At 34.3% G+C, this 26,925-nt stretch overlaps 2 protein-coding genes across 3 annotated transcripts in view; one reads left to right on the top strand and one right to left on the bottom strand.

The window, feature by feature from the left end:
* Nucleotides 1-1,839: 1,839 nt before the first annotated feature.
* On the top strand, nucleotides 1,840-4,811 carry LOC128013257 (growth hormone secretagogue receptor type 1-like). Its single transcript, XM_052596095.1, has 2 exons — nucleotides 1,840-2,718; nucleotides 3,627-4,811. Exons 1-2 carry the CDS (start codon nucleotides 1,926-1,928, stop codon nucleotides 3,935-3,937), a joined length of 1,104 nt encoding a protein of 367 aa, XP_052452055.1. The 5' UTR covers nucleotides 1,840-1,925; the 3' UTR covers nucleotides 3,938-4,811.
* Nucleotides 4,812-5,088: 277 nt separating this feature from the next.
* Nucleotides 5,089-26,925, bottom strand: part of fndc3bb (fibronectin type III domain containing 3Bb) — a 59,520-nt gene continuing 37,683 nt past the window's right edge. For both annotated transcript variants that reach the window (XM_052596094.1, XM_052596093.1), the window contains exons 11-26: nucleotides 26,385-26,438; nucleotides 25,674-25,798; nucleotides 24,135-24,309; nucleotides 23,073-23,159; nucleotides 22,258-22,393; nucleotides 22,102-22,173; nucleotides 21,250-21,368; nucleotides 21,055-21,160; nucleotides 19,460-19,638; nucleotides 17,914-18,027; nucleotides 17,177-17,326; nucleotides 15,569-15,858; nucleotides 12,943-13,152; nucleotides 11,856-12,022; nucleotides 11,214-11,341; nucleotides 5,089-7,034 (exon numbers count right to left, since the gene is read on the bottom strand). In XM_052596094.1, coding sequence (XP_052452054.1) covers nucleotides 6,735-7,034; nucleotides 11,214-11,341; nucleotides 11,856-12,022; nucleotides 12,943-13,152; nucleotides 15,569-15,858; nucleotides 17,177-17,326; nucleotides 17,914-18,027; nucleotides 19,460-19,638; nucleotides 21,055-21,160; nucleotides 21,250-21,368; nucleotides 22,102-22,173; nucleotides 22,258-22,393; nucleotides 23,073-23,159; nucleotides 24,135-24,309; nucleotides 25,674-25,798; nucleotides 26,385-26,438 — 2,412 coding nt within the window. In that variant the 3' untranslated portion in view covers nucleotides 5,089-6,734. The remainder of the gene's footprint in view (nucleotides 7,035-11,213; nucleotides 11,342-11,855; nucleotides 12,023-12,942; nucleotides 13,153-15,568; nucleotides 15,859-17,176; nucleotides 17,327-17,913; nucleotides 18,028-19,459; nucleotides 19,639-21,054; nucleotides 21,161-21,249; nucleotides 21,369-22,101; nucleotides 22,174-22,257; nucleotides 22,394-23,072; nucleotides 23,160-24,134; nucleotides 24,310-25,673; nucleotides 25,799-26,384; nucleotides 26,439-26,925) is intronic.

Here is a 26,925-nt window from a genome sequence, read left to right as displayed (position 1 = left end):
TCATTGACCTAAGGCCCCTTCACACATGAAAAGCCAAACATTCATACAATGACAGTATATCACTTTTTATAATCAGTATATAATCTTATATAATATAATAAATATACATAATCTTTTGCGTTTAAACAACTTAAACGTTTCTGAGACATCTAATGGACAGAAGAAGCCTCTTACAGGCTACATAGCAGGGAGGGATATTTTTAACATATCTTACAACACACTATCAGAGAGAGATAGCTACCACTGGGAGAATATAAAGGTCAGACTTTTAGTACAATGTACACTTTATGTACTAAAGTTTAAGCATTACAGAATATTGACAGATCTAAATGAGAAAAGCAATCTATCCTAACAATTAAAAATGAATAAATAAAATGTATCTAAATAAAAATAAATAAAAACATGCTTCAAATGATCCCATTTTACTCAGTGTGTTAGCTTTCATTACAACAATTTTTTTTTTTTTTTAACAATTATTTATTTATTATGTGTATGGTCATTCTTTAGAGGTATTTTACTTTCTTTTTTAGTACCCTAAATGTCTGGCTTCAAGAATGATAATTGTTAAATCATGTTTCAGGTATTTGAAGATTGTGTGTGTGCGTGAATAAACCCTAAAGGTTTGTCAGGGCTGTTCTTTCAGTCTTCACACTGAAACCGTATGCTGGAAATGCAGGAAAGGGGCTTTAAAATTGAATATATATTCACAATGAAACACAACGTCTAAACTGGTACAATTAATTATGTACTTAAGGTTCTAATAATAATAATAATAATAATAATAATAAATAAATAAAACGTTTTCAACAATTTGACATTCTGTGCTAGCAATTTGGAATAGATGTATACGCCAAAACTGATGTCTTCTAAGAGGCAATGCTGCCATCATGTGGCCAAAATCCTTGTCCACATAAACAATTATAGAAGACGTAATACATTTAACCTAATATATTTTATGATAAAAAAAAATAAAAAATAAAAAATATATGATTTATAAAAAATTTAAATAAAAAACCTATATTTAAAACAAAAACTTTTGAAATTTCACTTTTGAATTTCTTAAAACAAATAAAACCTTTGTAAAATCTGTCTTAAACTCTTAAGAAGAATGGTTCTAAACAGTGCCAAATTAGAGTTCTTTGGCTTGAAAGAAAATACTTTTTTGTGCTAAATTGATTTTTTTTTATATATATATAAGATTAAATTAAAATATCTTTAATAAAATATCGGTTTTACATAAAAAGTGTCATCTAGGGGATGTTGTTGGGTATGAAAGCATCTAAAATACACAAATGAGTTTAGAGTTACAGTGTGCTTCTTCCATTTATGTAAAAACAGTTATGAATGCCAAAAGTATTAAAAATGGTTAATGTAATATAAAGTCAGGGGAAAGCTTTTTACGTAAAAATAAATAAATAATAAAAACATGGCCAAACAAACAGCAGTTGTCAAACAGCTTTCAGCACCCTGGACAGCAGCAGCTCACTGTTGTTTACTCGAGAAAGTATTTTTTTCACTCATTGGTACAAGTTGGTTTGGTCAAACCGCCAGGTGGCATAAAAATAACAAAAATTCCCTTCACCTTGTAAAGCAACTTTAAACTTTAAGAGCGTTTTTTCTCTATTATTTGTTAGTAATGCTCTAAACGATAAGAAAAGTCGCAAGCACACAAACACATCGCAAATAAAGAAACCTTTTAAACAAATCCGCATTTAACAGTACAATTAGTCCGGGCATCCAGTGCGCATGCGTGGAGTAGATCGTGTACCCGCTGCGCGCAGCTCTGGGCGCACCATTGACAGGTTACTCGCGTACAATTCTCATACTGTGCATTGAACACCTGTAAGATGTGCATGGAAACAACAGCTGGGTGGAAATCAAGAGGTGCCATTAAGTCCATGCAAACCCTCTAAAATCTCATCACAATGACTAATTGGACAAACGTGTCCAACTGCCCGTTCAGCATCACTTTATGCGCTGAGGACATTATGGATAGTAATTCAACTGCTGAGGACTTAGAGTACCCGGTCCATCTGTTCCCAGTCCCTATCTTGACTGGCATCACAGTGACATGCTCTTTCCTGTTCCTCGTCGGAATTGCCGGGAACCTGTTGACCATCCTGGTGGTCACCAAATACAAAGACATGCGAACCACCACCAACCTTTACCTCTGCAGCATGGCACTCTCAGACCTGCTGATTTTCCTCTGCATGCCCCTCGACCTGTACCGGGTCTGGCGGTACCGACCGTGGAACTTTGGCGACGAGCTCTGCAAACTCTTTCAGTTCGTGAGCGAAAGCTGCACGTACTCCACCATCCTCAACATCACCGCGCTCAGCGTGGAGAGATACTTCGCCATCTGTTTTCCCTTCAGGGCAAAAGTCGTCGTCACGCGGGGTCGGGTAAAAGGGGTGATTTTCCTCCTCTGGACTGTGGCTCTGTGCAGCGCGGGACCCATATTCATTCTGGTTGGGGTCGAGCACGAGAACGGCACGAACCCCTGGGAGACCAATGAGTGTAAAGCCACCGAATATGCCATCCGCTCCGGACTGCTTACTATGATGGTGTGGGTCTCCAGCGTGTTCTTCTTCCTCCCGGTGCTCTGTTTGACTGTGTTATACAGCCTCATAGGCAGAAGACTGTGGAGAAGAAAGGAGAATCCTGTCGGACCCATTTCTAGTCGGGAAAAGAACAATAAACAAACGGTCAAAATGCTGGGTGAGCTCAACGATGCCCTGCAAAGTCAAAAATATATATTTATTTTTTTATATTTCAGAATCATTAACTTTACAGCGGGTAACGTTAGTTAATCTGTACGGAAAATCGCACAACTGTTTAATAAACATTTGTATAGTTTAATTATTCAATAAACATTTATTTACATTTAACAGGACACACCTGCTAATTAAACTCCAATGTGCAAAATAAAGTGAGTTAAATATATATATAATGATAATAAATTATTGTTAGATTTTTTTTTTTTTAATGGACAACGTTTCGTTCAATTAGCCGTTGGCTGTTTACAGTTGCTAAGGAACGCAGCAAGTTCAACGTTTCAAACTCGGATCATTCAGTCAGAAAAAGCGGGGACTATCTGTCTTCATCATTATATTTATGGTCTTAACTTAAAATAAAATACATTCTACTATGCATAAATAATGCTTTTCGCATAGTTGACATAATAGCCTAGCTTTATGGACTATTAACCAGGCTGTGGGAATCAAGAAATGCAACTTCCAGCCTACTTTCATTTATAAATTTAAAATTTAAAAATTTAAATATAATTATTTTTAAGAAGACATACAGTTTTTAGAATCATTTTAGAACGAATGTTCTACCTTTATTTAGTGACCATTTTCCAGTTTGAATCTTATGAGTCGGTTGTGGTTAACGTGAGTGAATCCGAAACACTTCAGACACATCCGTTAACTTACTGATTCTGATTCACTTCATTATCAAAATGTCCGACTCGAAATAATTGTTACTGAGTTACAATTCATTTTCCTAAACGCACGTTTTGCAAGAATGTCGTATTAAATATAGGCATACTTCTAAATGATATAATACAAACTTTAATCCTGTTTAAAATATTACAGAAATGAACTCTCTTTCTCTCTGTGTGTCAGCTGTGGTGGTTCTGGCGTTTGTTCTCTGCTGGCTGCCGTTCCACGTGGGTCGTTATCTCTTCTCCAAGTCATCCGAGGCCAATTCTCCTCTCATCTCCCAAATCAGCGAATACTGCAACCTGGTCTCATTCGTGCTGTTTTACCTCAGCGCCGCGATCAACCCCATCCTCTACAACCTCATGTCAAAGAAGTACAGGAGCGCGGCGTGCAAACTGTTCGGAGTGAAGCGCGCTCCCGGACGATCGGTGCAGAGCATCGTGAAGAACGCCGAGAGCTTTTCGGTGTGGAACGAATACAGCTGGAGCACGTGACAGAGGAAACGCCTCGATTAATACATGTGCACTTTTTAACAGACTAAAAAAATCTTCACATCATTTTTTTATTTTATTTCAAACATCATAAAACCCAGTGCATATTTTCAGTTTAGCCTGTATATAGCAGTAAAATAGCTTTGTCAATCTGCAGAGCCCTGAAAATTACATTATTAAATGATAGGCCTAAAGTAGAGTAATCTAATGCAGACTGAAACCTTTTGGTATTAAAATAATATATTTATTTTTTTCTTTATTATTTTTTGGATGGTTGCATTTTAGGCACAACATACCTAGTGCATAAACCAAATATTATTGCATTTTATGAAAATGTTTATGCAGATGTATTGCCATCAGCAGCAAGACACCAGCAGTGTAATGATTCCCTTTACCCTGGTATTCATGCAAACTGTACATATGCACACTAACCCCAAAATGCCTTAAAAACTGTGTGAAGTACTGGACGACAGAGCACTGTAGATGTAAGCACTCTAACATTGTACCCTATATGGGAGAGATACAATGGTGCTGAATGATAAAATCCCATGCCATAAAAAGCTCTCACCAAGCTTGTGTTATCAGATTATGTTACATACATGTGTAGCAGCCATAAAAAGTGCACTTACTACAGGTTTGTGAAAGTTTTGTGTAAGCTTTGCGTTTGAATTCAGCCTGTGTTGCTTGTCGCCAATGACAGTCTAATTAAAATGTAAAACTAATTCTTGAGATGCTTGTAAAACATTGAGAACATTTGAGTGAAGACATGTTTTAATATTTATGAAATATATTTGATATATTCTGTCTATTCGCCTTCAACGCACACTGTGATACAATGTCTGGAATGTGTTATTGTGTAATATATATATGTATAAAGTTTTTGATGTCATGCAGTATTATTACTTGACTTAAAAATTAAAAATTTTTTTGTGTGTTATTGACTATACAACTTGTCTTGTAATTGTTTTTTGAGAATATATATATATTTTTAAAACAGAGAAACTTGGTCTGTCCTTTTACAAAAAGGACAATCCCATAACAGACTCAATAGAACAGGAATATATATATATATACACACACACACACACACACACACACACACATATATATATATATATATATATATAGTATGTAAATTAAATGCAAACACCTAATTTCAGAAATGTTTAAAAATTTATTGTGTATAAATATATTACATATATACTACAGATACATAATCATCTTAAATACAAAGGGTAGTAGTTTCAATATCTATACATTTAAATTGATATGGTAGTTTTTTTTAAATATAATGTCTAGGATTATAATTTACATCAATAAATGTGACAGTCCCGTTTTAAAAAATGGTAATATGGATTGATTTTCATGAAACGATATGCAAGAATGGAAATCTACGTCCAGGCCACTTATTACCTAATATCCAGCTAAATGCAACTAAAATAATTCAAAACAAACAAAAAAAGTATTTCTGTTTTCTACTTAAAAATATTCTGGGTCTGAAGTTCTTAAAAAGATTTCTTCAAGTGTTTCCACTTCAAGTTTTCTAGTGTCAAGTCATTTCAACTTCTTTTAATCAGAACGCAATGGAATGTTTGTCTAAAAACTTCAACAATACATATATATTCTACTAAATGAAGAATAGATGATTAAAAGAAGTAGAAAGAAAAACATATATATAAAAAAGATACGATATTTGTAGGAAATCAAAAAAATTATAAGACATGAACATTTTCTGAACTAAAGCCATTAAAAAAAAAACAGCATTAAAATAAAAAAACAATTAAAAACAGAATATAAACAATACTATTATATCTTTAATAAGACAGGTTAATGATGTTAAAATGATGTTCTATATTTGGAAAAAATAATAAAGATTTTTCATAACCCCCTTATAAAAAGACATGCTACATGAAGGAAATATTGAATATGACAGTTCTGATTCTTGTAATAAATAAATGTAGATTGCACTGTGATTTGCATTATAAAGTACAAGGATATAGCATAAATAAATCTAACAAAACGGTTATATCTTGAATGCTGGCTAACTTTGGTTAAGGGCTTATTGAGCTAGTAAACACGATCATGTACTGTAGAATGTGACCAGGGTAAAGTGTTAATGAAATACTGTAAGCAGCAGATCTGAAATGATTTGTCATGAAAGTTTGGATCTGTGGATTTCAAGGCCCTCCCAAGTCCCTGAGGTACAAACACTCCAGACTTCACAACACTGTACATTGATGATTGATTGCAAAAACTGTCATTTGACTCTCTTTGGCCTGACAGATGCAGGTGTCTTTTGACTTTTCTTGTTCTTTTTTTTTGTTTAAGACGAATTAAAGAGGAGAGAATGAATAAAGCTTTTAAGAAGCTTTTTGACAGACTTTCCTGGGGCACAGATATGGGAACGAGAGTACTGATGCCGCTTAGCTGTCTAGACACTGATTTAAAGATAAATAGGAAAAACCATTAAAACAACCCCACCTCAGATATTCATCTGAGAGTCCAACTTGAGATCTGGAAGGACACTTATTACTTTAGTGTTAAAATCTCCTAAATACTAAATATAAAAATATGCACAGCATTATCAACTTAAAAAAAAAAAAAAGGCACAGATGCCCAAACAGTACATTTCATCATTACTGATTTGTTAAAGCTGTAACTCATCTTATAGAAAAACCTGTAAAAAAATACATGAAATTTTAAGTGTAAAAGGTGTAATTTGGTCAATGACCGAACAGTACTTGCATAAATTGTTTTGCGAGTTGTAGTTTAAAAACTGAAGGGACAGACGAGAATGGCTCTAAATCAGAAGCTGAAGCAGAAATGCCATTAGGACAGAGAGAGAGGCCACCCCGAATACAATGAGGACAGCAAACTGTTCATCGGTGAGGGTGTTGCCCATGGGCACCCTGGTGACGTCCGCTTCCACAGCCAGTGTGGCGTCAGTCCGCCGCAGGTTGAAGTGGGCGGATGGGCTGAAGGACCCGCACAGCTCCTGGAGGGTGTCTGTGCAGCGCCTGCATGCAAACACTCGCACGCGGTAGTCTGTGTTCCACTGCAGCCCGGAGAGCTGGAAGGACGTCTCATGTCCCTTATACACCTGAAGGACAGAAAGTAATGCATTAGCCCAGACAGTTAAAGTTTCTCCTTCACTGTGTGTTCTTTTAGACAATTATAAATGTACTGTATTGTTAATAATAATAATAATAATAATAATAATAATAATAATTATTATTATTATTATTATTATTATTTATAATAATAATAATAATAATAATAATTATAATAATAATTATTATTATTTATAACAATATAATAATAATATAAACAATAAATTATATAATAATAATGTATATTATGAAAATATAAAACAATGATAATAATAAATAATAATAATAATAAATAATAATAATAATAATAAATTATACTATACATGGGGACTGGGATGGAATAAAAAAATGATATAGAAAATATTATATAAATATAAAATGTAACCTACATATAAATAATTTTTACTAAATATATATACATTAAGAAATAAATTCACAAGTAGGGATGTAAAGATTAACCGCAAGCCGGTTGAAAATTCAAATGATTCAAATTCATATTTGAAATGATTCAAATATTCAAAAATTAAAAATTCAAATCAGTTGAGATGCTAAACAAATCTTGATTCAATTGGGGTTGGAGTTAATATGAATGTACAGTATGTCTGAGGGGAACTTACTGTCATTAGAAAAGTTTAGATGGTATTTTTTTATTTTCATCTTATCTCTGTATAATACATATTAAAGTGCATAAGTGCAGCGCTTCTTTGTTTACAGCGAAAGCAAGGAAACGCTTTAAGCGCCACCTGCTGGCAAAGAGTGAAGCTGCATCTTGTTCAGCTCGTCTGCTGTTTCTGTTTCATGCTGATATTTTTTTATGCATAGCTTCACAAAACTGAAGTCAAACCATTCTGTTTTTGCTTCAAATTTCGAAATTATACAATATAATTTAGATTTAAAATGGCTCATGTTGCATCTATGCAGCATCTTTATTTGGATCATGATTAAAATGCAGTGAAGATATTTATTTGTGGTACTTATTTGATTTGGAGCTTGTTTTAAAAATTCAATTTAGTTTTGTTATTTACATTCACATTATATTCAAATTTTGTTATTTAGCAGTCACTTTCATCCAAATAGAAGCAATCAAAACCAATAAAAGAGTGCTATATTAGTATATTATTAAAGCATTATATTTCTGTTTCACAAAGAAACGTGCAGCATTTTGTCCAAGCGATAATAACAGGACACAGTTAATTTATAATTAGTCTTAAATCTCTCTTTTTTTTTTTTTATAAATTGTGAATCGAATCGTGAAATCGAAATCATGCATCGTTACATCCATATTAACTAGAAATAGTAAATAAATTAACTAATTAATTTATGCATTTAGCAGACGCTTTTATCCAAAGCGAATTACAGTACATTCAGGCTATCAATTTTTACCTATCATGTGTTCCCAGGGAATCGAACTCGAATTCTGACACAGTTTAACTCTGACTCCTTGTCATATTTTATTACCATTTTCTAAACTATAGCTAATAAACTGTGATAATGTGAGACATGTTAAAGGTGTCTGAATAAATTTTGGTTTGGCTGTATTATATTTGGATATTTATTATATATTAGCATTTTATATAACAACAACAACAACAATGATAACAATAACTACATTTATATTTTGTACACATACATTTTTTATATTTCATCACAGTCACTATGCATATTATTATCATTATTTATATAACAACAGCATGACTGAGATGGAATATAGAAAATAATCTTTATATTATTATTATTAATGCATAAATATTAAGTATTACAAAATAAATGCAAATGTACAGATGCAAATAATAAAATCCATTCCAAATAAACAAATAAATGTATTAATTACAAAAAAAGGAAGGAATGAAAGAATAAGAAAGGAGCTCTGTCAATAACTCAAAATTATATTATTTCCCTAATAATGAAAAAAAAAATAAATAAATAAATAAATATACCGATTAAGGTGGCTACAGTACTGTAAATGAACAAATAATAAAAATAAAAAAAGAACCATAGGACACTTCTAGATTTTAGATTCACTGGTCATCAAAGCAAAAACATCCAAGATGCCAAATAGAAGGCCAAACAATCTTTTGCACTCCATCTCTGACCCACATATTACAAAAGACGAATCTTCAGAGCTTGACTAATAAAGGTCTTCAGTCTCCTCAAAGAGAATCTCAACAAGTCACCGTAATCCTTTCATCTGGAGTGTGGCAACACCGCCAGGATCAATGTAATATAATAAAAGAATGCTACTGTAGGGCTGTACTTCGGTTTGCTCATAAAACACTGATGATGACAGAGTTACATAAATGTTCTTCCTCGCTTGAAATACAAACCTGTTTTCTCTGTAGTGTAGAAAAAATAAAAAAAACATTATGGCAGACTCTTTCAAGCTCAAGAAAAATGAAGTGAGAAATGAAAGAAGCCGGAAGATTAGAAAAAAACAAAAACCATTGGGAATTAATGTGCCTTTTGCAAGGATGTCTGCATGAAACAGAACACTGCATTAATAACCAAAAGAACATGACTTAATATTTAGTTCACTGCAGTAATGGCCAGTGCTTCACAAATCAACCGAAACAAATTATTTTGTCTTTAACTGCCAAAACTAAGTAAATATGACAATGGCAGTTGACCTAAAAGCATAAGCCATTTTTGGGAACATGCACAGAAAAAAAAGACCCCTGAGCAAATGAAAAATAAAAACAGCTTGTTTATATGGGCTTTTATAACCAGTAAACATTGTTGAAGATAAACATATTGGGGCGACTTTGTTCCACCGGTCACATGCAGCTCTCAAAAGGACCACAGTTTATGTCTCCATGGCAACACAAGAGGTTTTTAAGCCTCTCAACCACGGGTGGCTCAATTTTGGTGAAGTCTTGATATTATTGCCATGACAGACCAATTATGTGTGTATAATTAGTTTTTGTATTAATTCCAGTTAAATGCAATGAAAATATTGACATAATCTCGAATACTGCTACTCAAGCACTAATAACAGAAAAAAAGAATAAATAATGGAAGTTAATTCTAATCACCTTCTAGTGGTATTTGCATAAACGGGGAAATGGCTGCACAGTAAAATTGATAATTAGGCTAATATAGAGCCATGGGGAACTCCACTCCTTCATTAACAGGGATTTTTGTTTTTCAATTAATAAAGCACCAGCAAGGAATTAGTGAGGATGGATTTAGTAGAATATATTAATGACTGTAAGGGTGAATTAAAAGAAATGTTTAATATTTAATGTATTTAATATTTCATGCACGGTTAAATTGAGCGAGGATTTGGACCAATGAGATTTTGTGATGGGCGGAGCTAGCCAGTGTGTAAAAACATAAATACTGTAGAAATCAATAAAAAAAACCAAGTGATTGAAACAGAAATATTATGTTTACGTCTTCATGTAGTCTTCATCTAGAATTTTAACATTTTTATTACAGTACAAAGGTTTTGTTTTTGTTTTTACATTATTATTTATGGGTGTTTATTTTGTGACAAATTGCCATTAAATAATCACAATTATCACAAAATACTTAAAAAATACTTCATATACATAACATTTTTCTTTTGATTTTGGGGTGGAATATAACTTTTTTATGTTTCTTTTTGAGGGTCACCAAATGATATTCATGAAAAAAGGGATGTCTGATGTGATGGGGAAAGGAGCGTTTTCTCATTTTGATGAATAAACAAATTCACACATAATTTCAAATTTTGGGAACTTCCATTCAATTTATCGCACCATGGAAGTGGTGTACCAGAAATGATTTCAAAACAATAAGCTACTGCACACCTGAATGGAACCTAATCATGATAATCACTTTCTGTGTCTCTTTCCAACCCCACAGCACAATTTAATGATTCCTGTGGGACTGTGTGTTCGGAAGCACTCAATTTCATTCAAATGCTTATTGTGACGAGTTAAAATGGAACGGAGAGCAAATGTTGCAAATAGCTTTAAGCCCGTTTTCCATTTCCTGTTCAGAATGAATTCTATTCATCAGCAGCACTTCTGCTGTGACTCTGGCCATGTGTGAATCTAACATGGTACTTCTTCTGCATCATATTCTTAAACAGCTCCAACAAGACAAAATTCTCAACAATTTGAGTGGAACAGTCGTTTTAAAGTCGAAGTAAAAGTCAAAGGAGGTATAATGAGGAATTGGGATCTTACCTGTTTATAATCAGCATCTCTGCCTCCAAGCATCTGTAGCACATAGCTGATTCGGTCTCCTCTCATTGGTGGAATACTCTCCCATGTGACCTCACAGGCATTTCCCTCTAGCTGAATAACTCTTGGGGCTGAGAGCATAAACAAAAAAAAAGATCATTTTTTCATACTCTTTATACTATATTATTTTGCATTTATTGATTACAAAAAAATACAATAAAAACAGTATTAAAATATAAAATAATGGTTTAATATATTTAAAATTTTTATATATTCTTTTCATGGCAACACTGAATTTCCAGCATCTTTACTCCAGTCTTCAGTGTCACATGATCTTTCAGAAATCATTCTAATCTGCTGCTTAAGAAGCATATCTTATTATCAGTGTTTTGCTGCTTTATATTTTTGAGGACATCATGACATCACTTGTTTAAAGATTTTCCGATTAATTTATTTAAAATATGAATACTTCTTAACATTATAAATGCCTTTACTATTATTTCTGATCCAATTATTGCATCCTTGTAGAATAAAAATATACATTTTTTTTTTCAAAAAAAAAAAAAGAACAAAGAGGGAAAAAGGAGTCATAGTAATCCCAAATTTTTGTTCCTGTACAAGTGTGAGTATAAATAAATGTGGTACCTTTCAGTGTCTGTGGCAGAGATTTGGTGGTGCAGAAGGTGTACATCTCAGAAAACGGCCCATCGCCTGCTTCGCTCACCGCCTGGATCCGGAAACGGTACCGGCTTGATTCGCTCAGTCTCTGCAGCTTAAAAGTGTGGCTTGGACCTCGGTAAACCACCACAAACCTAAAAAGATGGTGAGAGCTTGTTACAAACATGCACACAAATGAATTAAGTATCATTTATTAATTATTAATTTATTTTACAGCCTAGCATTTCTTTTTAAGAACTTGAGTGCAAAGGAAATAAAAACTGGATGATTGCTTGAGATCATTGTTCCTGTCACGTAATTTTATTAAATAGCATCAAGGCAGGAAAGAATGCGAGGCAGAAGCAGGCCTTCATTAACTCCATTCAAGAGTCCAGACTTTACGGTTTATATGGTTTGAATTTTTCAGAAGTGGAACTGAGGCTGAAAGCTCTAAACCGGGGAGAACACAGGCCTTCATTTGCTTCTAAATGAGCCATTGGTGGGTCAGTGACGAGCGACTCTGAGAAAGCATTAAGGCAGGTGGTCTTGATAACCCTGAGTCTCCTAATCTAATTCCCAACAGCGCTTTGAGATCAAGTCTTTTCATTAGTCGACTCCACCTTAATGGACCACAAACACAAAATGTGCTTTTCAGATTATCTGCTTACATCAGAGAAAAGAACCTGCCCTACGGGTGCATGAGGGACAAACTAAAGAGAGGAAAGTGCATGCATACACACACACACACATGCACATACGCATGCACACACACACACACACACGCACGCACACATGCTTCACTACGAATAAAATGTATATGCCAAGAAGACCAGAAGAACACTTACACCATTTGAGTCCTTTTACCAAGCTTTTGATGGTGAGTACATAGCAATTTCATTGGAAACATCCAATCCAATGCAATTTGTATTTGGAAATAAACATTTGTTTTAAAAACTTAAAATGCCTCTAAATTAGCCTAACTATATAAAACATCTTTAAAAAACAACAACAAATGAGTCATTCAGACAACCTCTCAACTAGTTGTAGTTTTGCACATATCTCTATCAGTGCTAACCTCTGGTTCCTGTCCTCCATCTGCAGGACGTAGGTCGTGTCGTCTGTGAGTTGACTTCGGCTGCTGAAACCCCAGCGTAGTTTGAGACTCTGAGGTCCGACCGCTGCACACTCCAGCCGCGGAGGAGATGGAGGAAGAGGTCTGGTCCTCACCGTCAGAGTCTGACTGAAGGGCCCGGGGCCCATTTCATTTTCTGCTCTTATCTGCAGGCTGAGAAAAAGAGGAAATAGAGTGTTTAAACAAACTGTCAGTCGTGTTCAGTCCTTAGTAACTTCAACTTCTTGATTCTTTTCAAATGATCTCTCTTCACCTGAATGTTTCTACAAACTATTCTAAGGAAAATCGTTGTTAGTAATTAATCATTGCACTCTTCAAGAGAAACGTTCACACAAAAAAATGAAGCTCCATCCATCAACATCATGAGACTACAGCTGAAGCAGAATGATCAAACTAGTTCCTGCAGCTTTGCCCGAAGACAAAAAAACATGAATGTCTTTTTTGAGTAAAAAAAGTTGAGTAGAAAAGTTGTTTGCAGGAGTCCATCCTAACATACTACATTCTGGGACTAATGGAAGCAGCAGATCTTGTGAGCAGATCATGAGACCATGAGGACTACTTGTGGTCTTAATGGAATTTCTGTAAAAGCTTATTTACAAAAAGTTGAAGTTTTTTTTTGGTTTCTATTAAAAAGTCCTGCACGATGTTTAAAACTCATGTTTGAAAGCATTTAATGACTAAAATAAAAGTTTGGGAACAAATATTTTTAGAGGGTATGGTTCTCTGGAAACACTGAATGAATTTAGAAAAACATGGAGGAACACAGAAGCATCTGAATGATACACAACCCTTAAAAATCAAGGGGAAATAGAGAAGTAAGATGGTGTCTCTTATGTTCATTTAATCTAAAATATAGTACAAAATGTATATTGTGAAATACAGGTATTATTAAAATGCAAAATAACTGTTTGTATTTTTTTTATTTAATTTATTTTTGATGCAAAGCTGGCATTACTCTAGTCTCCAGTGTCACATGATCCATCAGAAATCATTTTAATATGCTCAAACATTTCTTATTATTATATGTTGAATTATTTTTTATAAATAGAAAGTTGAACAGCACAGCATTTTTCTTTAAAGAAATAGAGCCTAAGCCTCACTTTAAAAAAAAAAAGTAAAAAGAAGAAGTTTGTTAGTATTTATAATTACAAATAAATAGATATAGATAGACTGTTTACAATTAAGGCAAAATTATTAGAACACGTTGTGCTTGTGATCATGTTTCTAACTAATGTGATACTGCTAGGACACCGTGTGAGAACTTGAGGACAAATTAATTCATGCATCCATTAAAAATCACCTTGACACTTGTAACAATAAAAAAAAAAAAAAAAAGGTTGAGCATTATTCCTTTTCAGAGGCTTGATATTTAGTTACTTAACACTTTAATATTCACACAGGTGTCCAAATAGATTTTGGTAACATTGGGTCATTAAGGTGAACTGGAACCTATTATTTTTTGGACAGCTCAAGAAAGATATTGAAACCACTAGTTCCATTAGAGATATTATGCGTTCTTATGATAATTATGAGTGCATTTGCATTTGGCATATTAATTGTAGATGTGTTTTATTGTCCATTACCTCAATGGAGAGATCAATTTAATGTTGTTATTCATCACAAATTACAGTCTTTTATAATATAACATTTTCATTTCACTTTCATAACATTTAACAGACTTTAAAGGCAGACCAAATAAAAGAGTCCCTCTCTCATGCAAATGTTCTAATAAGCTCCTCCTTTTAATATAAATCCATATTTACTTAAGGGGGATTGCACTTTAGTACAATATGTAAACGTGAATATGACATACTACAGTTATAATTTTTTTTAAGTGTTTTGTAGGTTATTACAGTTTTATGAGGATAAGTTTAAGACTTTTAAGACAATTTTATGAAAATTAAAAAAATAATAATTTTAAAGGCCTTAATTCATAACTAGGTGAATTAAGACTTGAGATATTTTAAGATTCAAAGATAGGGCTGTCAAATGATTAATTGTGAGCTACTAATTCCATCCAAAATAAAAGTTTGTATTTACACAATATACGATTAATCGGGATTAATTGCATCCAAAATAAGCTTGTGTGTATAATATAAAATAAAAAAAATATATATATATACATGCATGTGTTTTGTATTTATATATACATAAATATACACAGCACACACATATATTATGTAAACACATAATAGATGCGATCAGTGACGATTAATCGTTTGACAGCCCTACTCACAGAAACCCTGCAAAAGTATACCTTGTTTTAAAAAAAATACCCTGCTAACAGCAAAGTTACATAAATACTCTTGAATCTACCCAGAAAGCACCATTTTGCTAACAACATCTTGAGCCAGATGTAAGTGGAGTCCATTTGCAGAGCTAATAGCACTGACACACTCACTCAGGGCGCTGCTCGAGATTCACCAGCACTCATCTGTATATTACAGGGACCATGGGAAAATAAGTCCCCGGTCATCACTAATGCACAAACATTGACCTCAGCCGAAGAGCTGATGATGCACGGTGGTAGAAAGAGAGATATAGAGTGTTAAAAAACATCTGGACTCACCTGTACTCGCTGTCCGGCAGCAGGTCCCTGATAATGTGACAGGTTACATTTCCCACGGTGATGATGCTGTCATCGCCCATTGAGATGCTGTAGGAGGTCATTTCTGCTCCATTACAGCGAGGCTCGTCCCAGGTGAGGGCCAGACAGGTGGAGTGGGAGAAGGGGTCACTTTCTGTTGGGTTCAGAGGGTGGTCAACAAGACGGAATCCGGATACAACATCAGGGGCCGCCGCAGGGGTCCGACACGTCACCAGATCACTGTAGGGGCCCGCCCCTGCCTGGTTCACCGCCTGTGAACCGGATACAAACAAAAGAATAAACATGTTACTGTTTAAATACAGAAATAAATAAATACAAACTTGATGGTAGCCATTGACTTCCACAGTATTGTCTTCATGTTGTGGAATTAAGCAGCTTCTGTCATCTGTTTGGTTACCAACATTCGTCAGGATATTTTTTTTTTTGTGCAAGGTGATGACAGATTTTTCACTTTCGGGTCATCTATCCCTCTAATAATAAGTTGATGTTTCACACTGAGCATTTTGGCGAGTGCAATGAGAAATGACTTCTCTTCATTCGGCTGCTGATAGATTGTTTTCCCTTTAGTTCATAACAGACACAGCGAATCAAAGCCACTAAAATGTGAAGAGGAGCTTCCAAAGGTCAGAACATTTCAAGACATGTTTCTGCTACAGTGCTTATAATGTCTGCTCTGCACAATCTGCAGGTTTATTTTTTGTGCATTAAAACCAGTTTGCAAAAAGACAATGATAATATGCATACCAATGCATGCAAGGCTGTGTTTCATATAATACTTTATTCTTATAAATTCATTGTAAATCACACTCTGTGTGATTAAGGTTTTACACTCTTTTTGTTTAATTAAAACGCAAGCTGCCGGTAATGCATGCATTTCAATGTGATTATGCTCAAAGCAATTATATGAGCTAAATTACTTTCAGCAACTAATGTGTTTCCTCAACTTGGAAATTAGAATGCTAATTTATTCTCATATATAATTTAACTAATTTTACTGTAAATTACTAATTTATCAAAAACTAAACTGTTCAAGCAAACGCTCAGGGGTAAACTGAATTATATATATAATGTTGTTTATATATTATTTACTGACTTTTTTCGAAAATAGAAAAATTTACTTTGGGGGGTGGGGGTAAATTAAATGTTTTTTTTTTTTAAGAAATAATTTTGCAATTCATTTAAATTCAGCAATTTTGTGAATATCGCACGTGTTGACATTAAATCTATACAATTCCCACATTGCACTTATTTTATTATAATCCTTAAAAATGAATATGATCATTTAAGTTAAATTAACATAATAAAAAAAATAATCAAGCACTATAAATTATAGCTACAAGACGAAGCTTATTTAATAGCTCTGTTCCATAGATTTAAATATCTTGAAGTGGATAATAATTCAACAAAGAATCTGAAAAAATATATGAACTAAACAAACTAGGCTTTTGTCTTGGTAAAAGATCAATTTGTAGAAAAACCAATAAAATGACATAAAATAAATGTATAACTCATTTATAACAATGTATTATATTTGAAGAAGTGTGTGATTTTGGACACATTATGAATTACCTTTAGCCTGCAGCAGTAGTCCGTAGATGCCTCCAGGTTGGAGATTTGGAAGTAGGTTTCCGTTCCACTGTAGACCAGTTCAAGAGAGTCCAAATCATGTCCCCAGTCCAGCCGGTACTCAGAAATGTCTATCCCAGAGTTCTCTTTGTTCTGGGGATTGAGATCAGAGAAAGCGTTAAGCTCCAGGAAACAAGAGCAAAAAACGCATATTCCCAGCAGTACGTGACCAATTATCTGCCTGACACGGTTTCATCAGGACAAACACAAGAGAGCTAACACATCATACGCACTGCTAATAAATGAAACAAGCTCTCAAAACAGAATGCAAATCTTGATATTTGACATTCAGGAGACATCAATGATTAAAATCACATTGTGGATAAAACACAGGAGGCCCTTTGTCACCTATTGAGAAGAAGGGACTGAAGGAGCAATTGGAGAAGAAAAGGTTTTGCGTGGACACAGTCTGCCACCTTCACTGCAGAGAATGGGTCTTTGGCATTTTCTAGATGATCGATGAAAGAAATATGCTGTATTTTCATTAATGGAGTTTCTGTAGCTGTGCTGAGGGTCTATTCTAGTAATTGTGTCTTTCTATGAGTCCCAAAGCCAGTGTTTGCGTCTGCAAATTGACTACTCTCCCAATGCAGCAGAAAATCGCTGACAATTTCATCAGATAACAGCATGATTCATAATTTACTGCTTGTATACTGTGTGAATGCCTGTCGCGGACTCACCTCCCAGGTCACATCTGCACAGGTGTGTGACGTCACATTGATGGCAGGTGGACTGCATGGTCCTGGGGGGCCGGCGGCAGTGCTTATTTCCACTGATTCGGAGTACGGTCCGTACTGGAAAACAGGAGAGAGAGGAACCGGCTGAGATTTAGGGCTTTCTGAGCTGTCTCAAAGGGAATGAACGGCCAGGGTTTGACCATCAGGAGGGAAATCTGTTATTTCTGTGGCAGGTAAACCCAAAGTGCTACACTGTGTTAGGCATCCATCTCTGGTGATGGCTGAATTAGCTTCTTAATATCCTTGCCGAGGAAGACAGCAGGTCCCTTTATCGCCCTGAGGCAATGTAGAGGGTTTGTTACGTGGATTTAACTTGGATTTCATGTAAGAGTGGGAAAAACAACTGTAGTGCTGTATTTCTATCTGAGGGGGACAATATTATAGCTGTTAGACTCACTGCTTTCCCTTCACTAAAATATATACAATTTATATGGAACACAGAATATTAATTGGTGAAATTAAACCACCTGAATTGACTTTTTTTTTTTTGCTTTTGGATTGGTATAATGAATTAGCATTTAATTTAGAGTACACTTAAAACAAAAATATTATAAATAAAAAAAATATATATAAATAAAATATAAGTCTAAAATATTTCCTAAGGGCAATGAAACGGTATTTTTTTGTATGATTTCAAAAGCAAAAATTAAACCTTTTCTGTAATTGTATTATTATCTATATACTATAGTATTTATAATAGTGCTGTCAAATGATTAATTGCGATTAATTGCATCTAAAATAAGTTTTTGTACACATAATATAATTTACTGTGTATATTTATTATGTATATATAAAAACACACACATGCATGTATATATTTAAGACAAAATATGTTACATTTTTATATTAAATATATTTATATATAATATAAATTATATAAATATATACATGTAAATACATGTACATTTTTCAAAATAGTGTATAGTGTATGAGTGTGTATTTATATATACATAATAAATATACACAGTACACACACATATGTTATGTAAACAAACTTTTTTTGGATGCGATTAATCGCGATTAATCGTTTGATAGAACTAATTTATTAATATTCCACATTAGCTTTTATTTTTAGTTATGTGCTTCCGTCATTTTAAAAAATATATATATTTCCATAAAACTATTTTTATTTCAGTTTTAGTAATTTAGTAACATACACTTATTTTATTTCATTTAGTTGCCAAGTATTTACAGTAAAAAAAAAGGAAAATTTAAAATGTTTATTTTATTTTTCAATTAGCCATTAACAATTTTAATAGATTTTGTTAATGATAATGACACTAAACTGTCGCTTAGTTTGTTGTAGCATGAACAGGAAAAAAAACTAAAATAACAATACGTTTAAATGTAATTCGAATTTTGGCTTGAGATTTTATTCAAACTTTTTTTTTTTTAATTAATTGGATTTCAAGTAGTTTGTTCTGTGTTTCATATATTAAAGAGCCAGATCATGTATAAATAGCTGGATCATGCATGCAGGGTTGCTTACCCCAACACTGTTGGCTGCACGAACTTGGAACCTGTAGGTGGTGCCAGGGAGCAAATTACCCACAGTGCCCTCTGCTTTGCATCCACGGTACACCTCCATTGGCTCCGAACCTTCCTCCATTGCACACATTTCCAAGCTAAACTCCACATTTTCACTCTCTTCACCACACAAAGGACCATCTGGAGAAACAAAGAACGATGGGTAAATGGGAGAAACAGAGACGGAGATGGAACAATAAGCAATCATTTAAAAGGGAAAAAGTCAAAGCATAATCCACAACTCCAGTCCAGTATACACGATCACACAATTAGGACTGTTTCACACATCCTGAGTGCCAATTGTAACTTTTTTCCTATGAATTCTGAGTTTACATCTCGCAATTCTGGTGCTTGTTTCCACCTCGGAACAAATGTAATTGCGACGTTTTATCTAATTTTTTAACATTTGTGAGATGAAAAGTCTAAATTGTTAGAAACATGGTTCCATAGGGAGGTGAGTTAAGAGACGGGTATGTGTAATATTAATAATAATTATTATTATTCTTCATTCAAACAGTTGTGATCTAGGAGGTGAGTTAGCAAGAGGATAATAATAATTTTACGAATTATTATTATGATTAATTACTAAAACTTATTTTGCAATAATAATAATTATTATTATTTAAATTGTATAACAGTTAAATTATATATAAATATAAAAATGGGTCATAATAATACATTAAAAAAAATTGACAAGGGATTTGAGCTGAAAAGAAGCATTTTATTAATTATTTCCAAAAAGCCTATTTAGCAAAACAGAGCCACTGTTGCAACAGCACTGTCGGTGAGAATCCACAATGCACTTCTCCTGTCGCAGTCACGCTCTTGCTCCCCAGACAAAGATTTTAGGATGACTTCAGAAGACATCCATCTGCCACCAACCTCTCCAAACCAAAACACATTCTCAGTCCTCTCTACAACCCTGCGACTAACTGGCTTCAGGAAGGAACCGATCAATTGCAGTGATGGAGAACATGCAGGGAAGCTCACGCCCGCTGTCCGAGCGGCACAAACCTCTGAGAGTAAAGCGTGGACGGCTGAAATCAGCACTGCTATTTCACAGTTATTTATAGACCGGATTCAGCCTCTTAAATGAGCCCACCTTCACTCAACAACAGTGAGTCAGGATTATAATCGCTAACAAACAAGTGCATTTTACCTCTGGTTCCCTCAAACACATGCACACAACAAACCCACACACTAAACAGGGTGATGTAATGCATGGACGGCTCAAAAAAATGTAGGTGCAAAGCTTTTAGTTGGTCCAGGTGCATTCTGGGTAAACTGAACTTTAGACTTCAGTAGAGTTCCATAACTATAAATCCTTTGAATACTTCACCTGTTGAGCTTGTACCAAACATAAAAAAATCTAAAAGCAGACAAGTGTCTTTCAGCTTCCTTTGAACTGCACTTCCAATTGAGTGATTTGTTGAATAGAAAGGTCATAAATGTCAGTCGATAAATAAATCAAGAATCTTGTGCCACATTTTTAGACAACCAGTTCTCTCTAAGAGACAAAAGAGAATAAAAGGGTATAAAGAAAAATAACAGCCTCACCCCACTGCAAGGTCATCTCTTTGTGTTTGACATTACCCACGGTTCTTGGGGGTTGACAGCGGCCAGGGGGCGGGATATGAGTGCACACCGTCAAGTCATCTGAGCACTGCATTGAGGAAACACAACACGCACACTGAGACTTCATTACATGAATCAGCTTGAGAATCAGTAAATGAACATGGAAAGTTCTTCTACCTGGCTTTGGCCGCCCACATTCACACAGCTGAGTCTCAGAGAGTAGCTTGTTGCTGGTTTTCGATCCTCACACAGATGTTTCCTCTCTGGTCCTCTATAGAGAGTTGTCCACTGCCTCTCTGAACACAGACACAGATGAACTGACATTAAAGACGTCTATATTGCCACATAAAATTATAATTCAAACAAATGCTGTTTTTTTGGCTTTCTACCAGTTTCGACAAAATTAGTAAGCAGTATAACGGATTTTAAAATGAAAAATAAATGCTTCTTGAGCAGAAAATCAGTATATCAGATCATGTGAAACTAAAGACTAGTAATGGATGCAGAAAATTCAGTTTTGCCATCACATGAATAAATGGCATTTTCCAACATTAAAATAGAAAATAGATATTTTAAACTGTAATAATATTTCACAATATTACTATTTTTGAATGTGTTTTTTATTAAATAAATGCAGCCTTTTGAGCATAAGAGATTCTTACATAATGTTGATCATTTATGCATTATTTTCATTATGATTAAGCACATTTCCCCCTAATGTTGTCATAACCATAAAGAAAAGAAAACATTAAAATGGAAAATAAAAAATATAAAAGTCTTTTTTTTTTTTTTGCAAACTATTTGTACATCGTCGTGTTTTGTTTTGGTATGTGACAACACAAAAATAATAATAATGATAAATAATAATGGTCCTAAATTATATAAAAAATTAAATAAATAATAATGGTCCTAGAATATTTCTACAAAATACTTTCCCCCACCACTTAATTATTTTTCGGGGTGAAATCTGATCTGGACATGTTCTAGTCAGATTTATCCATTTGTAATCAAATAAAAGCAAATAAACACCTTCTGAATCCCCTTCTGATATCTCCAAGACATACGTCAAGTCTCCGGATCCACCATCATCCTGTGGAGGTTCTGATTTAGATGTAAAAAACACAGTAAAGATTAGAATATGATGGACTTTTTGAAACGTAAAATGCTGCCTCAAGATTTCCCTACCCCACGTCACACAGAAGCTGTGATATGTGACAGTGTTTACTGCAGGATTCACAGGGGGTCCGGGTCTGTCTGGGGTCGTCTTACACAGGAACAAAGAGCTTGGAGCACTGCAACACTCTCCACTACAAGTGATGAGCTGTAGAAGGCGACAGGTAAGAGAGATGTCAGAAGACCATTCTACCATGCAACTACTTCTGCAGTATTGTACCCATATATTTATAATTTTCTTTAAAAACAAAACAAAAATATTACTGCATGCAATACTGTATCCTACAATCAAATGCTTTTCTTTCTTTTTCCTTTTCCAGTGTGATTAATTAACTAGAAGTAAAAAAAATAATAGTTTTTTTCTCATGATGATTTTCCCAATCACCTGCAGCATCACAGAGAGCGACATTCAAGTCTTCTCAGAAGCGTCTTTCTCCCCTGATAATGCTAACGCAGTGTTCCCGGCTTACTCAGATTAGACTAAAAGCCTTTAACACACACCACCATGGGAAATCAAGTCACCTTCCCCCAACAACTGCTGGATCTGAGAAACAGCTTCAGGTTGGCAGAGAAACTGAAGTTCATTAGATTATCGCTAATTGCCTTATTAGAGAAGAAGGAAATGAAAAAAAGCAAAAGTGCTTTGGGAACACGTGCTTTTCCAGAGCTCTAGTTAATCACTAGTACGGATGGCTTGTTTGTGTATGAGAATGAAATAAAGCAACAACTGTGAATCAAAATAATGCATAAATATAATAAATAAAATCCTTAGGCTTTTGGGTATGGGCTGTAGGAACATTAACATTTTGAATCTGAGCTTCACTCACCCTGAATTTGTACTGTGTGTTCCTTCTTAGGGACTCCACCTTACGGTTCAGCTCCAAACCGCTGTAAACTGCCTGGAAGTCCAGTCCCTGCCAAAAACACATCGTCCATTAGGTGTCAGGAAGTGAAGGATGGAACATTTACTCCCTCCCAGTTTTGCTTTAGAGGCTGTCTACATCATTGTCTTGCACTTGTAAATACTTCACTGAGGCTGACAAATGGATCTAAGTGAGGAATCGGGTCAGTTCTGTGCCCCAAGCGAAAATCAAAAAGAATAATACGCAATTGTTTGGACAAATGCTAGTCCAGTCCTAAACTTGAATTTGCTCCACCTCTGAAACAACTTTTTTTGTTGGTTGACATCAGCAAAGCTTCTTATTTTTCAATACTTTTGCTACAATCTGGCCATTCACACTGTTTTTAATGATCCAACCAATTGCAGATGAATACAATTAAGTTTAAGATTAATGATTAAGAGTCCTAATTTTTCTTATTAATACCATTTTACACTCAGTAATGTGCCCCATTGCAGATGCAAAATAGAAAGTTGAAAATGTTGCATGATTTTAAAGTGGGAAAATGCATAAAAAATTATATTATGACATAATAACAAAAATCTGCTATATAAAATATATTAAAATAAACATAATATGGACATGTATACATATATTTACATATACATACATACATACACACACACACACACACACGTATACACATATGCACATATATACTGTATGTACACACACATACAATTACTCAGTAAGCAAGATGAAAAATAATGTGGATGAAATATCTTCAATATATTTGGATGGCGCATCAGCCTGAGGTGTGAAACACAACAGGCATTAGTAATGGATCCAGAAAAGCCCATTTACTCTGACAACTGTGGGCAAGGGCAATTAACTAGAAACCAGTGAAAACAGCTAAGAGACGTGACATCCACTGTACAACACTGAGAACATCTAGTTTTGATAGATATTATGACAACAGAAAGCCATAATAACCCCTGCATAAGGGCTCAGGGGAATTATGGGATGGAGCAATAGGAGAGAATTCAACACCTTGGTCTCATCCTGCATCTCCAGGGTGTATGTGACCACCTCCTCGGTGCTGCAGCTGTTTGGTCGCGTCCACTCCAGTGTAAGCCAGGACGGACCTGCCTGTACCAGCCGTGGAGGTAAGGACGTCTGCGGGAGACTTCCTGTGGTGTAGAAGAGGACTTCTGTGCTGAATCCACTGCAGAAAAAAACATTATATTCATTAACACTAAGAAATCTCATCCTTTCCCATTCTATATAGATTATACGACATATCTGTGTATCATCAAAGAGTGAGAGAAGCACAAACTTATAAACTGTTTGGACTTTCTCCCCCAGCAATCACAGTGAGCAGTGAGGAGAATTTTCTCATTTACCGCACCATTAAACACTGAGACACCACAGGGCCAAAATTCTGTTAAATTGCATACAACTAAAAGCACATAGGCTGCTGGGTTATATTTATAAATATTGACTTTTTTGCAGTAAATCATAAAACAATTTAAAACACAATTATTTCACCAACACCTCAAAAATAAGTACTATGGCTAGTACATTATCTTAAAATGGTATAACTAAAATAAATATTATTTTTATTTACTATGTTGTTTTGGTGGTAATCCAACCAAGGTTCCAAAATAACAGAATTATGTTTCTAAAATAAAAAAAATAAAATAATAGGTTAATTTTTTTAAGTTGAAACTGTTACACTGTAATAGCACAATAAGTACTTTGTAGTATTAATTAACCACATGTATTTTCTGTAGGGTTAGGGTCTGGGTTTGGTTTTAGGGTTAGTTGCTTGTTATTATGCATACTTTACAGTTATTACTATAGTAAACATATGTAACTATGTCACCATAAAACAAAGAGTTAAAATAAATAATAAAATAAAATAAAAAAGAAAATATAAGAAAAAGAAAAATAATAAAATAAAATAAAAATGAAATAATGAAATAAAATAAAATAAATAGCAAAATAAAATACAATAAAAATTAAATTAAATTAAATTAACATATGGTATTATCAGTGTTGGGAAGTAACTACATACATGTAACGGCTTTACGTAATTGTAGTACAAAATAACAGTTATTGAGTTACTTAAGTATGATTAAAAGGGGTCACATCTGAATGTTTTCTGTAAAAATTTAGGATTAGATGAAGAATATTAATTTGTTGCTTTGTTTTTTATGTGCATGATGCCTCCTGCAATTTAAAAGACTTCTTAGTAAATCGATGCTATTCTGATGCTCTTGTTCGGTTCTCTTGATTGAATCTGCCTATTATATAAATCCACATTTCTGCTGAAAACCTTCGAACACAAGCTGTCTGAGAGTTGATTAACTGATTTACAGCTGAAAACATCCATTAGACATGTAGAAAAGTAACCAAATGTAATCAGTTACATTAATAAAGTTATTGTAATAGTTAAACTGCTTATTACATTTTAAATAGGGTAACTTGTAATCAGTAACCTATTTCCAAAGTAACCTTTCCCAGCACTGGGTATTACTGGTTATAATTTAATTTAACATTTTGTAGGAAACAGACAAATAAACTAACCTGGTGCCAATATCATTTAGTGCTGCCACTCGAAACGTGTAGCCAACAGCAGGGCACAACCTCATTAGTTTGCAGTGTCGCTGGTGTCCAACATAGTATTCACGGAAAATGCTGTTTTTCTTCCCCTGAAAAAGAAGAAAGAATGAAGCGAGACATTCAGTGACAAATAGGATGACAAGAACAACACAAACATCCAAAAACAAGGAGAAAGGGACATCGACAGTCACGCTGTGGCAGGATAGAACACTCAGTTTTCAAATGAAAAGAACAACAAGAACAAGAATAAAATTGCTGCTGGAAGCTGTGCTAATTGTCACAACAACAGGAGCCAGTATTTAATTAAGGTTAAATGCAGAGGTATTCTGAATGGATTTGGTGGGGAAGAACGGCTGCCAGCATCTTCAGACACTTCTGGAGCCGCACAGCCACAGATGAGGAGTTTTAATGAGCTCTTAATGAGTCAGAAAAGCTTTGGGTAAATCAAAATAACTGAAGCAGACAGACTATGGCGTAAAGCGGAACAGTGAGTTAAAGCCTCAGTCGCCACAGGACCAACATCTCATGCCATGGAGACAGGGGAAAAACACCACAGCCAAAGAAAGAAGGCAAATAATAGAGAGGAAATGAGAGAGACAGAAAAATCTACTGGATAGTACGAGTAGATGGCACACACAGGATATAACCACATTTATTTAGAGAGGTGATACATACCTCATCCCATTCTAAAACATAACTGGTGATTTTTGAGCCATTGTCTGCAGGGGGCTGAAATTACAATGAGAAATAAAAAAATTATATATACACTTCCAATCAAAAGTTTGTTGCTATTAAGGTTTTTTTATGTTTTTAAAAGAAGACTTCAATGCTCACCAGTGCTGCATTTATTTATTATAATATAAAATGTAATTAAATTTATGCATTTAGCAGATGCTTTTATGCTTTTGTGCATGAAGGCTAACAGTTTTTACCTAACATGTGTTCCCTGGGAATCAAACCCACAACCTTTTGCGCTGCTAACACAATGCTCTACCACTTGAGCTACAGGAACACTATAAACAGTAATACTGTGAAATATTGTTACAATTTAAAAAAAAGTTGTTTTCTATTTTAATCTATTTAAAAAAAAAATATGCTTCCTTGCTCAATAAATTAATTAATTATTTTTTTAAATCCCTCATATAAAATGTAAATCCCTCATTACTAAGGACACTAAACAAAATAAATATTTTTTATAATTAATCATTATACAATG

Source organism: Carassius gibelio, chromosome B24 (genome assembly GCF_023724105.1).
Source record: "Carassius gibelio isolate Cgi1373 ecotype wild population from Czech Republic chromosome B24, carGib1.2-hapl.c, whole genome shotgun sequence".
Classification (NCBI taxonomy): domain Eukaryota; kingdom Metazoa; phylum Chordata; class Actinopteri; order Cypriniformes; family Cyprinidae; genus Carassius; species Carassius gibelio.
Note: the sequence above shows the minus strand (reverse complement) of the source record. Positions and strands in the feature narration are given on the sequence as shown.

What these genes read in the sequence shown, in the direction of transcription:
- LOC128013257 (XM_052596095.1), top strand. Translation starts at nt 1,926, where the DNA reads ATGACTAATTGGACAAACGTGTCCAACTGCCCGTTCAGCATCACTTTA. An exon ending in ACAAACGGTCAAAATGCTGG is followed by an intron (nt 2,719 to 3,626) that starts GTGAGCTCAACG and finishes TCTGTGTGTCAG; the next exon opens with CTGTGGTGGTTCTGGCGTTT.